The 13,702-nt window shown below is 38.1% G+C and overlaps 1 protein-coding gene across 2 annotated transcripts in view; it reads left to right on the top strand.

Moving 5' to 3' along the window:
* Positions 1-13,702, top strand: part of LOC127430972 (collagen alpha-1(V) chain-like) — a 146,168-nt gene that overhangs the window by 59,043 nt on the left and 73,423 nt on the right. For both annotated transcript variants that reach the window (XM_051681104.1, XM_051681103.1), the window contains exon 5: positions 12,209-12,340. In XM_051681104.1, coding sequence (XP_051537064.1) covers positions 12,209-12,340 — 132 coding nt within the window. The remainder of the gene's footprint in view (positions 1-12,208; positions 12,341-13,702) is intronic.

The following is a 13,702-nucleotide window of genomic DNA, read 5'->3' as shown; positions in this document are numbered from 1 at the left end:
TCTGAAGTGATATGATAGGTGTGGGTGAGAAACAGATCAATTTTTTTTTTTTTGCTTAATTCTTCTCCCTGTCAAGTAGGGGGCAGTATGCATGAATAATTTGAATCACCTGAAACATAAGAAGAAGAATGTGAAAGTAATCTGTTTCTCACCCACACCTATCATATAGTTTCTGAAGATATTGATTTAACCACTGGAGTCGTATGGATTACATTTTATGCTGGTTTACTTGATTTTTGGAGCTTAAAAATGTTGCCACCACTTGCATTGTATGGACCTACAGAGCTGAAATATTCTTCAAAAATCTTCTTTTGTATTCAGCAGAAGAAAGAAACCCAGAAAGAATCTGGGTTGGCATGAGGGTGAGTAAATGATGAGAGAATTGTAATTTTTTGGTGAACTATTCCTTTAAATGAGAATTGGGGTAAAATGTGCTCAAATGTCCTGAAAATAATGCCACAATGCGATAAATCATAATGGTCCTTAATGAAGGTTTAATTTTCTGCATATGGAATAATTGTCTTAAAAAGTTCTTTCTCAATGTAAAATATAATCTCTGATTATTTTTTTTAGGATTAATTACGACTATGAATTATGATGTTTTCGTGAGATTCACCTGTGTGTGTGTGGTATGTAAGTCTTTGTTTGAGCACATCACACATGGAAAGTCAGTCTGGAAATTAAATACCAGATGAGGACAAGACATAAAGAAAAAAAGTGTTGTCGAGCACTGCAGGGAACGTGTTGTACTCTGGGCACCCGACCAGAAAAGATTGGGATCGTTGCTTCATTTTGACAAATTTACTTCAGCGCCATCTACCGGCTCCCCTGTGGAGACAAACGGAATTGCAACGGTGTGTCGGCAATTTTCAGAAAAGTAATTCTGTTTTGAAACGGTTTCCAGTCTGTGTGTCTGTATGCGTGCAAGTGTGTGTGTGTGTGTGTGTGTACGATGTTTTGGCCATGTATGCCACCACAGGCAGCTGCTGAAACATTTAGCTCGAGCTCCTGAGAGAGACGTGGGGAGTTTTGGCGAAAGAGACACTCATATTTTAAAGTTGCTGACAATGCAATGTCTATTCCCTCTCTCTCTGTCCCACATTAATGTGATGAATTTTTCTCAGACATTCACTGAAATGCCAGAATAGATCCGTTGTCTTTGTACACTTTTCTGTCTCTCACTCTTCCTCTGTTTCTGTTTTTATCTTCTTGCGCTATGCAAACAGAATATTGTATTTTCAAATTTGGACTAATACAGAAAGTATTAGGGTTCGCTTTGCAGTCCTGGCCTGACCTGTGCTTGCCAGACTGAAAATATTCATACTTGCAGATGCCAAAAGACGTTCAGTTCCGTTTGTGCAATTGTAAGCTTATGAGAAACAGACGCTGACAAAGTTAAGATGTAATGTGGACATAATTATGTCATTATTTTAGATTTTTAGCTATAATTCTGTGTATTAATGTGTTATTAGCTCAATTAAGAGTTCATTAATGAATACATTTTTGTAACAGACCCTTTGCCACCCTGTTAGCATTTTATCAGCAAAATGCTAAGCTAATGGCTAATGCAAATCAACAGGCATTATTATGTACTTAAACATTTGTCAATAAATGTGTTTATCATTGTTTAATTAGACAATATACTGTGTTAACAGCAATCACCAGATTACGTAAACCACTTGAGCTCATTTTAAAAAGTTTGCATATGGCATATGCAGGTTTTGCTATTCATATTTACATTAACTGTGGGTTGTTATGTTGGATTTATGAAAATGTCCTCTGAAGAAGAATTGATTTATTAAGGACTACATAATGTTGCCAAAGGTTTTGGGGTTAGGGATAAGATCATATAGTGCTTTAGTAATTAGAATTAGCTTGTATTAAATGTATACAGTATATGCCTGTGTCTTTGTTTAGCCCAGTAAAAACAGACAGTAGATCTATAGTAATTTTGTGTATGGATTAAGGAGAGTCTGGATTTTGAATTTGAATCTAGTGTCAAGTCCAAACACATGTTTATACTGGCAGACAATTCAAAGCAACAGCCAACAAGAAATGACTACATTCATTGTTCCTACAATAAAAACCATAGTGAAATATCTGTCATAAGTGACATGGCTAGCTCAGCTGGGGAGCGTTCCGGCACTTTCGATTCCAAAAAAAAAATACAAAATAAAAAATGCTTGTTTGTCAATCCATCCCAGTTATTGTATTCTCTGTTTTTTTTTTCTGATTTTCTCCCCTTTTTCTCCCTAATTTCGCATTCCCAATTCCCAATGTGCTCTAGGTCCTCGTGGTGGTGTAGTGAATCAATCCGGGTGCCTCCGTGTCTGAGACCGTCAACTTGCGTATCTTATCATGTGGCTTGTTAGGTGTGTTACTGTGGAGACATAGTGCGTGTGGAGGCTTCATGCTATTCTCCGCGGCATCCACGCACAACTCACCACGTTCCCCACCGAGAGCGAACCACATTAATGTGACCACGAGGAGACTCTACCCTCCCTAGCAACCGGGCCAATTTGGTGCTTAGGAGACCTGGCTGGAGTCACTCAGCACGCCCTGGGATTCGAACTTGTGACTCCAAGTGTGGTAGTCAGCGTCTTTACTCGCTGAGCTACCCAGGCCCCACTAGAAAGAACGCATTCCCATGCATGGTTGCGAGACTGCACAAAATATGTATAACATTATGCAGAATATTTTCAATTTGCGCAAGTATAAATCTCGAACTGGGGGTGTTGCGTCTCTTATCTGGCAACCCTGAGCATGTTAAATGCTTGTGGAAGCGCGTTCGGTCCCAATGCAAGATAACTGAAATATCCGATGGGAAAAAAAATGCTTTTAGGATAAATGAGCCACATTAAACCATGTGGAGGGCCGGATCCAGCCCACGGGCCGTAAGTTCGTAAGTAGGTCTGTTCTATAAGATGACCAAGCCCCAACCTAGGGCAAGAACAAAGGTAACTTGTCCCAGTTTTCATCTGATTTTTATAAAATGTATAAAATACATTTGATGGCATTCTTAATCAAATATTATGTAATTATGTATTTTCACAATTAAGTTGAATAATGACATGCATAAATATTGACAGACAAATCTTTATCCCAGTCAAATGTATTCATCTGAAAGAAAAAAAAACTTCTTCTATGAATTATGTACCATACGTACAGGCATATTAATAAATCCATATTTATATACCCATGTGTTTTACTAAAACACTTTCTTATTTAACTTCTTTTTTTATGGGGAATTGCGACATTAATGTTTTGTTAATAAATTCAGCAGGCTTACGTATCATGAATATGAGACCAAACCTTGCATTTCTTGAATTCAAGCAGATGGAGGTCTATATCTGCGGCCTATAAAATGAAAATGTGAAGACAGAAACTAATAATAAAAGTGATATTGTTAATATATTTTACATTTGCCTTTTTGTTAATCTATTCATTATTTATTTATTTTTATAGTTTTAACAGTGGTATTTGTAACAAGACCATAGTAAACACATGGAAGCATGGATCTTCTTCACTACCATGGTTAGAAATAAAATGATTTCTATAAAACAAACTATGGCATTTTTGTAATTATAAACAGTAGACCTACTGTAAACACATGTAAAAACAATAAATACAAAATATAAATATTTATAAGTTGTAACAAAAATTAATTATTTTCCCTCACTCCCCTATGACATTTAATAAAGCTGAAGTAGTGATATGATTTAAGAGCTTTGCGCTTGTGCTGCTCTGTCCATTGAGCCGTATCCATCTACACAGCCATACAGGTGCATTAGCCGAAGTGCCTCCGCCTGTGTATTTGATGCTGCTAAACCAGATACTTCAGATCCGTCGCTAGACTTCAAAATCAGATGAACTGCAGTACAAATGCGTACCAACCCGTATAATTGAGAACCAACTGCTATACTCCAGGTCTAGATAAATATTTTAATGCAAAGAGGAACTTGACAATAGATTTGATTATTATGACTGATAAACACCTCCCATTTGTAACCTAATGCCCCCCTCTCTACTAATTTGCTCTCAGCACCCCCTGGCATCCTTTGAATGCCCCTGTTGAGAACCCCTGCACTGGAATACTGTGTTCAGCTTTTTGAGGCCATTCTTTCATCTCCTCTTTCTCACTGTGGTCTCATTGCTCCTAACTCTTGAATTCTCTGTCGGTCGTACTCTAGAACTCTGTTTGTATTTAGTGTGCAGATTCTGTCTTGTCTGGTCTCACAGACAAATCTCCACACAGCCCGGAGAGCCTTCTCCACTGCTCTCTCTCTCTTTCTCTCTCTCTCTCTCTCTCTCTCTCTCTCTCTCTGCCTTGTTTTCCCATGATGATTTAAATGGCCTCCATTAGATAATATGTGTGTGGTAGTCTTTTCATGGTTGACTCTAAAACTCATGTCAGTTCCAGACATCCATCTTCCTCTCCGAATTCACACTCAATTTGCCCACATTTCCTTTGCTTGCTTGTACAAGTATATTCAGATCGTTGTGGGAAAAAATGTGTATTTGTGCATGTATAACACAGAACTTTTTTTTTTTTATTGCTCAAAGGTTGCTTTTTCATAGCTCAGAAGACTTAAAGCAGTCCTCAGTTGTGTCTCATTTAAGTGCCTACTCTGTCTCAAATGTTTCTCCTAAAATCCCTTTAGAAAATAAAAATTGTTGATGTACATTAAGACTTTATACCATAGTTATAAATTATAGGTGTTGTAAGCAATTTTAGCATTCTGAAGCTTTCACATGACTGAGCCATGAATTAGCTATGCCCCCTCATTCCAAAACCCCACCCTACAGTGATAATTTTGAGACCAAAACCAAGCAAAAGAGCAGCATTGTTTGTTCCTCTGGCTGTCAAATTCAACAGTGGCACAATAGCACCCTTAACTGACAAACATTATGAATCTTGCCTCAATGATCCGCTTCAAATACGACACAACGAGAACGAGCAAATTTATTGACATGTGAAAAGCGTCAATGTCTGCGGTCCGCGGACACATTTTTTGTTTGCTGTTTACAAAGTCTACAGCTGTCACAGAGACCGGTGAGATATCTCAGGACAATTATTTAATTAATATCTTTAAGGAAATAGGAAAATGTTTTGCATAATTTTCGATTAAAAAAAAATCGCTTACAGCACCTTTAATGTGGATAACATGATTAGATATTATTGAAATTTGATGCAAAACGTTGGTAATTTGGCAAATCTGAGCACTGTTTGAGACATTGTTTTGTTATTAACAATTTTTATTGATTCCATTCACAAATTAAATAAACATAACAGAAAGTACAGAATCAAATTATATACATTAAGCCCCTCCCCCTGAAGCCTATACAATCTAGAGGGGTCCAATAGAATCGATGTAAAATCTTAAATTGCATAAGGTGTACCCTTGCATCTCTAGATGCAGACTTTATGTTTTTTAGAATCCTAGCCCACACTCCCTCCTCCAATACCAAGTTTAAATCTTTCTCCCATAATCTCTTGAGAGAAGTTGAAGCTCTGTCCCCCAGACACTGAATTAGCAGGGAGTAATACACTGATGCCTCATGACCTTTTACAAAAGCAGTAATCACCCCTCCCAGAGTATCTGCCGCTTTAGGGGGGTGTATGCTACTCCCAAAAATAGTGCAGAGCAGGTGGCGCAGCTGTAAATACCTAAAGAACTGAGATCTGGGAATCCTAAAATGTTGAACCATATTTTCAAATTCACTTTGACCAGCAGAAAGGGGACTTATTAATACATAATTTTCAGTTCAGTCAAATGCTCGAGACAACATTTAAATAAATGTCCAAAGTTAACACTCTGGACACTTTTGTCCATACCAAGTGCAAATGCGAGATAACGGGGTGTAACTTAACTTCTCCATTTAGTTTAATAGAAAGGCGTTGCAATGGCGAAATAGGGGCAAGAACTTCCTGTTCAATACAAAACCAGGGTGGGGCTCTCTCAGGTGGAAGCGACCAATAAGCCAAAGGTCTGAGACTGAATGCATAATAATAAAACAAAATCTTGGGTAGGCCTAGCCCACTTTTGTTAAGCAGTCTATGTAACTTATTGAAATGTAATCTGGGACATTTACCATTCCAAATGAAGGACTTCACTATGCTATCAAATTGCTTGAAATAAGAGAGGGGTACATCTACAGGGAGAGATTGTAGCAAATTTTGTAATACAATTCATTTTAATAACATTAACCTTCCCAATCATAGATAAATGTAATGAAGCCCACCTGCCCACATCGCTCGAAAACCTTTTTATTAAGGGGTCAAAATTAACTCTAACTAACTAAATCACACAAATTTGCTGGGAATATAATGCCCAAATACTTAATGCCCTGTTTGGGCCACTGGAAGGCGCCCAGCTGAAAAGCCGTTACTGGGCAATATGCTGTCAGAGCCAAAGCTTCTGATTTAGACCAATTGACTGTGTATCCTGAGAACTTGGAACTAAATAATAAATAAAAGAAAAGGAATTAATAATTCTGTGGAGGCAAGGCATAGATCTAGTGGGGTCGGAGATGAATAATAAAATACCATCTGCATAAAGCAAACACTTTTGCGCCATACCTCCTGTCACCACTCCTGGAAAATCCTCCTCCTTTCTTATCGCGGCTGCTAATGGTTCCAGGGCAAGACAGAACAATAATAGGGAAAGAGGGCAACCCTGCCGGATGCCCCTATCCAGAGTAAAATAATCTGAAATTAATCCATTTGTTTGTACTGCCACTACCGGGTGTCTGTAAAGTAATTTAATCCATCCAATAAAAGTATTCCCGAAACCTTATATTTCCAAAATTTTAAAAAGATAATCCCATTCTACCATATCAAACGCCTTTTCGGCGTCAAGTGAGATGGCAGTGACCAGAGTCTGATCATTCGCCACTGACCACATGATATTGATGAAACGCCTAATGTTATCAGAAGAGCTGTGGCCCCGAATAAACCCCACCTGATCTATATGTATAATAGATGTCATAACTTTACTTAATCGGCTGGCCAAAATTTTTGACAATATTTTAACATCTAGCTGGATCAGGGAAATTGGACGGTAACTCTTATACTCGTTTGGATCTTTGTCCTTTTTAAGAATCAGACTGATCCGGGCTTGTGTCATGGTTGGCAGAAGCTTTCCATTCTTTAATGATTCCATAAAAACTTCTAACAAAAGTGGGGCCAGTTCTGTAGCTTAAGATCTAAAAAATTCAGCGGCAAAGCCATCTGGCCCCGGAGCCTTGGCTGTAGGCAAGGCCTTAATTACCTCGCCAAGCTCCTCCAAGGTTATCTCAGAATCAAGAGAATTTTTTTGCTCAGTCTTCAGTTTAGGAAGTTCTAATGGTTCCACAAAGTTTCTAATATCTTCATCAGTAGACGAAGACATGGAACTATAGTGATCAAGATAGAATTCTTTAAAAGCATTATTAATATCAATGGCCAAGGTAATATTTCACCACCAGCAGAATTCACTGAGGGAATGGTAGAAAAACATTTGTTGGAATTCAGGATTTTGCAAAAGGGATACATTTAAGCACCAACTATATGATTTCCATTTCTCCATATGTGGCAACACCTCTAAATTCACCAGGGCGTGATCTGAGACTAAAATGTTTCCAATTGAGCAATCAACAAAAGATGAAATGAGGGACTTAGATATAAAAAAAAACATCTATTCTAGAATAAATCTGATGGACTGATGAAAAAAATGTATTGTCCCTACCAGATGGATTCAAAAATCTCCAAATACCTGTAAGACCAAGATTTTCACTTATCCTGTGAAGCATCAATGTTGCTCTAGGGGGCTTACACACTTTTGCTTCACTATGATCAAGGACTGAGTCCATCAAAAGATTAAAGTCTCCTCCCAATATTATATCATGGGGGGTGCCAGCGGCATGCAACATCCCCTCAAGATCTATATAAAAGCCCTGATCATCAATGTTAGGTGCGTAAATATTAGCCAAAATAAGACTTTGCCCCTGAATTTCTGCTAAAACAATAATGACTCTTTATAATGAATTTATCTTTAATCCATTTGAGACATTTGAATTGTAGATGCTTACTTATCAGTGTAATGACTCCCCTGCTCTTACTTGAGCCAGCACTAAAGAAAACATGTCCACCCCATATCTTCCCAAATTTTTCAGCTTCCTGCGGGGAAAGATGCATTTCTTGAAGTAACACTATATCATATTTCTTACGCTTAAGAAGAGAAATAACCTTCCTTCTTTTTATGGGGTGCCCCAACCCATTCACATTCTACACGGAGAGAGACAATCCACTCATATTAACTTTTGACATATTAGAAAAAATAGATTGTGTGTCAAAAACAAAATTATAAAGACCACATTCCAACATTAGCGCAACAATCAAACTTCCCCCAGAACCAAACAAAAAAGAAAAACGTGTGCATTAACCCCGCGCATGACAGCGCCAACTGCCGTCCATCCCTCTAAACTCAAACATTCCATGTACGCCTATGAGAGCCTCTGTGACAACTTTGCTGTCGGATTGCTCAAGTGTTTCTATACAAATTTTGTGAGACAGAATTACACAACAAAAGATAATCTATAAAACAAACTTCAGCCAATTGGCAGAATAAACACAATGAACGTGTAGATTCATCCACATAACAGTACCGAAGGTGTGTTCCTCCACAAAACAAACTGCAGCAGCTAGGCAGAACCAGCACAAAAAAACAAAAAAGGCGCTCAGTTTCCTCGGACAGTCAAACGAATGTTCAGTGAGCTGGCCCAGTCGGCTGTTACATGAGTGCAACAAATTACCTAATCAGTGTAATGGCTTGCAAGAAATACTCCACAAAACAAACTCCAGTCAACAGGAGGCATAAGCACAAAGAACGTGCAGATTCATCCACAAGTCAAGTGAATGTTCAGTGAGTCGGTCCACTCGGCTGCAACGTGAGTACCACAAAATAACTTACTCACTCCATTGACTTTATGAAGAACATCGCTTGCTGGGGACATGTAAATGTTTTATGGCCATCCTTAGCATCTATTCTCAATTTGGTCAGGGACATCAGTGCAGAAGCGACCTTCCGTTGATGTAAGAGTTTCTTGCATACCTTGAATCGATCACGTTTCACTCAAATTCGCAAATCCTGGGAACAAGAAAATGCTGTGGTTCTTCCAAGAAAGCCTTCCTGTACTCCTCGCCTTGTGGAACACGAGATCTTTATCGGATGATCTCAGAAATTTGGCCAGAATTGATCAGGGCCTTTCTCCCTCAGCGGATTGCCAAGCTGGAACCCTGTGAGCTTGCTCGATTTCCAGCTTATGGCCTGTTATGTCGAGCAGACTCAGAAAGAGCCCATCCAGGAATTTCACCATATCCTGACCCTCTTTGGCCTCAGGAATTTCAACAATACGGACATTATTCCGCCGGCTACGGTTCTCCATGTCCTCCAACTTCTCCCAGACATGCTCCAAATCCACCTTGGTCGCTAGCGGATTAGCAGATAATTCCCTCTCCGATGACTCCAGATAATCGATCTGTTTCTCGACATCCCCCACTCTTGTAACCACCTCAGTGAATTTTGTCTCCATGGCAGTGATCGATCAACGTATTAGAGCAAGATCCTCCAAATCAGCAACGACCCTTGTCAGCGTTGCTGACATGTTCAAAATTTCTCACCGAATTTCCCTTATTTCTCTGACCAAATCGACTCCCGGGCTCGGGGCCTCAACGGGGGTGTCAGCTTGAGCACGTAAGTGTCTTTTAATGTCTCCAGAGCCCGAGGATTTTGAATTCTTTGACATATTGTCTTCCTAGAACAGTTATGGAACAGAGTGTTTCGAATCTCACCAGTTTATGACATTAATAGTGTTAAAACTAGCAAAGTGCACAGAGCTTGCCGTTCACATGTCCGAACCTCGCATGGTGTCACACGACTCCTCCTGTTTGGGACATTGTTGAGATCTCTTCTAAAACTCTAGAGGAGACACATGTGGGATTACTGAGGTCTTTATCTCAGGAGATACATCTGAGAACCAAGAGACTTTATCTGCTTTAAACTTCTCCATTTGCTCCCCACTGAATTCTGTCTTAGAGAAATAAAGTAAGATCTCCTTTGTGATTTTCCTTTCAAATGGGACTGCAAGGCTTCAGACATGCAGGGTTATGTGTATGTGGGAACAAGAGAGAGACATTCTCTCAGATGATAGTAATTATGCATAAGTTGATTATTGTTTTGCAAAGAAGCGCATATGACAAAGTCAAGAGGACACAAAATTGCCATTTAAAATTGTAAGGGAATGTTTGTCACACATCTCTCTCTCACAGTGTTTGTAAATGTGCATGTACATCCAAAACGGAGCAGCACAGGTGCTGCTCTATTTGTCCTAATTTGATTGGACAGTTTTGGCGTCTTCTCAGTTTCTGAGTCAACTATTTTCTCCTCCCAGACTCTGACCCACTTTTACATGTGTGTGTGTCTGTTTACTGTCCTTTAACAACAGGTGTTTCATCCTTTTTCCATATTGTATTTGCTATTTTATTTAACAATAGCTTTTGAATAAAAGGGTACATCTGTGAGGCAGAAAACCGAACTCTCTCTTCTGTTTCAATGTGCGTTTTGGATTTTGGATGAATTTGTCATTCAATGATGGTGATATGTCTTGCTTATTATTGTGGAGATGTCATGCTTGTCCTGTTTGTGGACTCAAAGACTCCGTTGGATTACTGAAGATTGTGTTTTTATTGTATCACTATACAGTACATTTTACTCATCTGTTAGACTGGATAGATATTAGCAGACTGTAGGATTATACAAAATGCTCCATAAAGGTCAACACTAATGAGAGGACACTGCAAGGAAAAAAGGTCAACTATTGAGTCAGAACCATTAAAGGGGCCATGTTATGGAAAACCACATTATCCATGCTCTTCTGAAATAAAAGAATAGAATTTTACAGAGGTCATTTACATATTGAAATCTTATAGGTACAGTACAACAAACAGCCTGTTTAATTGATAGGGTCAAAGAAAGGGTGGAAATCTTGTGAAAATTATGACTAAAGGGGAAAAAATTATAGGAAAGTGTAGAATATGTAGCACCTTTAAAAGATCCAACATTTTGCACAGATTTGTCCAATTTATGGTGACAGAATTTTAACTTCTTGGAGGAAATGCAGTTTTTAAAAGCTTGCTGTTGCACTGATATGTTTTGACTTTAAAAAAAACCTTGAAGAACATTCCAGGTTCAATGCAACTTAAGCTCAATCAACAGCATTTGTGGCATAATATTGATTACCACCCAAATTTATTCTGACTTGTCCCTCCTGTTCTTTAAAAAAAAAAGAAAAACAAAAATCAGGTTTACAGTAAGGCAATTACAATGGACTTTATATGTGTTCTGGTTTGATGGTCTCATTCTGGTTGGTTTGCTTTGCAAATTGTTTGATTGGCCTTACAACCAGACTTAAACAGAATCTGCAGATAGTTTTTTTTGTGTGTGCATATTTAACTTTTTTTTGGTTGCAGAATTCTATGTAATTTATATAAATATATATGATTTTTTTTTTTTTTTTTTTTTTAAGTGACAAGAACTACACTTTTTGGTAACTAAAAAATAAATAAATAAATAAATAAATAAAAATAATAATAATTGCCAAAAAAATTAATTAAATGAAAACACATAAAGGGCATAGAATGTGCCAAACTTAATGAATGATGGCCGTTAAAATTTTTCAGAAATACACAGAGCTTTGAAATTGAAATATAGTTTAATTTAACAAGGTTCGGGAGGAGCATAAATCATTTAATCTGACCAATCACACTGCCAGAGTAAGAGTATATAAACAGCTGCTTACCTCTACATGGCATCGAGTCTTCTGGCATCCCTCCACCTCCCCTTCTCCTCCTATCTATCCATCAATAACTAATTTAAATCCAGAGGGGTATTCGAGCTCGGGTCGAGTCTTCAGCCTCGAGCCCCTTTCGCCCAGGACAGCAAGCCACAAATGTTTACACTATCCTCAATACAGGATTACATTTACTTGCGAACTACTGAAATGGCCTAGAAATGTTACCCTCTCTTCTGGTCCACTGTCTGGTCAGATATTGTGTAAAAAAAGGAAAAAAGTCCTGATCTGAATGTTTTTTTTTATTTTATTTTTTTATGTTTGTCCTCTGCTGTGTGTTATTCTCAGAAGTTCTGACTGTTTGTTTCTTTGTTTTCAGGGTGATATCCAGCAGCTGATGATTGTATCCGACCACCGAGCTGCTTTAGACTACTGTGAGCACTACAGCCCTGACTGTGATGTTCCTGCACCAGAACAGCCCCAGAACCAAGACCCAAACACTGATGAATATGTGAGTATTTCAAAGTGTTTTCTCATGTTGTTCAAACTAGAATGAACACAAAAGGCTATGTTAGGCAGAATACGGCTTGGAGTACATGATGACAGGATTTTCATTTTTGGGTGGACACACATTTAACACCAATTCTCCAGCAGACAGCACAGACGAGAACTCTGTAGATTGAGCAGTGACCTTCTTGCCTTCATTGGTGTAGCCATGACAGAGCTCAACTCTAATGATGTGAGGAACAAGCATTTGGTCAGCTCTAGACTTTACAGCTCTTTCATCAGGAGCGCAATCCTGCGAAAATGAAACCATCACATCAATGGAGTGCTTAACAGTAATCCTTATCTTTCTGTCATTTCTGTGGCAGAGATATTTTGACCGGAGGTGTTAACAGTTAACCCTTAGTTTATTTCAAGGCAGGCTTCCCCAGTTAGTTTTCACCAAGGGCCAAATTCTGTCAACAATACAAAGTCAAGGGCCACGGCCCTCTATGTAATGACAAAGTGTTTGTGCTTCTGCTATTATTATTGTTATTTGTTTTTATTATTAAAAGAGTCACACGTTTTTTTCTTAGTTCTTTTTTTCAGTATTAGTAGACTGTTTTAGTTATTCAAACAATTATGAACATTTTGTTTGTATACAGATACACAAAACTACACAACTTTTCCTGCTGAAAAAAAAACTTAAACAATTTTGATCTCCATGTCCTCCATGCGAGACAACAGTTCCTTCTCAACTCCAAATGGGCTCTACTCCCTGCACTTTCCCTAATTGCCGATTCAATCATTAGATCTATTACCATTAATATTGTTATTGTTCTTAAGGATAATATAACAAAGGATTGCAATAATTTAAATAAAGAAAAGACAATGTTTTCTTATAAATTGTTTTTAATATTAGGCAATGCATCATATTTTTTTCTGTACAGTGTTATTCTTTATGTGCACTATTCCATGTGTACCTTGTGTTATATTCTCCAGGCATTAATCCAGTTATTGTAAAAGAGTATTTGGCTTCGGAAGTCCGTTTGGAATATACTCATAGCAAAATACATGTGCAAATATAAATAGGACGTATATTTATGCAGCAGCGCTCTTTACTCATCTCACTCGCATAAAAACACAGATTATATACTCCTCAGAATGCATCAACACCATGAAAAAACATAATGAAACAGTTATGCCAAATTAGGTAAATAGGGAAATATGCACACTAATCACAGAAATTTAATAGGATAACTAACGGATATTTAACACATAAATAGGCTAAATAACAATAACCTCTTATCCCACAAAACTATTATAGTAAGAAAAGTAAGAAACACGAAAAGCTCCAATACAGAGCGGCACAAAACCTCTTATGCGCATC

The sequence above is a fragment of the Myxocyprinus asiaticus genome, chromosome 40 (assembly GCF_019703515.2).
Source record: "Myxocyprinus asiaticus isolate MX2 ecotype Aquarium Trade chromosome 40, UBuf_Myxa_2, whole genome shotgun sequence".
NCBI classification, from domain to species: Eukaryota; Metazoa; Chordata; class Actinopteri; order Cypriniformes; family Catostomidae; genus Myxocyprinus; species Myxocyprinus asiaticus.
Note: the sequence above shows the minus strand (reverse complement) of the source record. Positions and strands in the feature narration are given on the sequence as shown.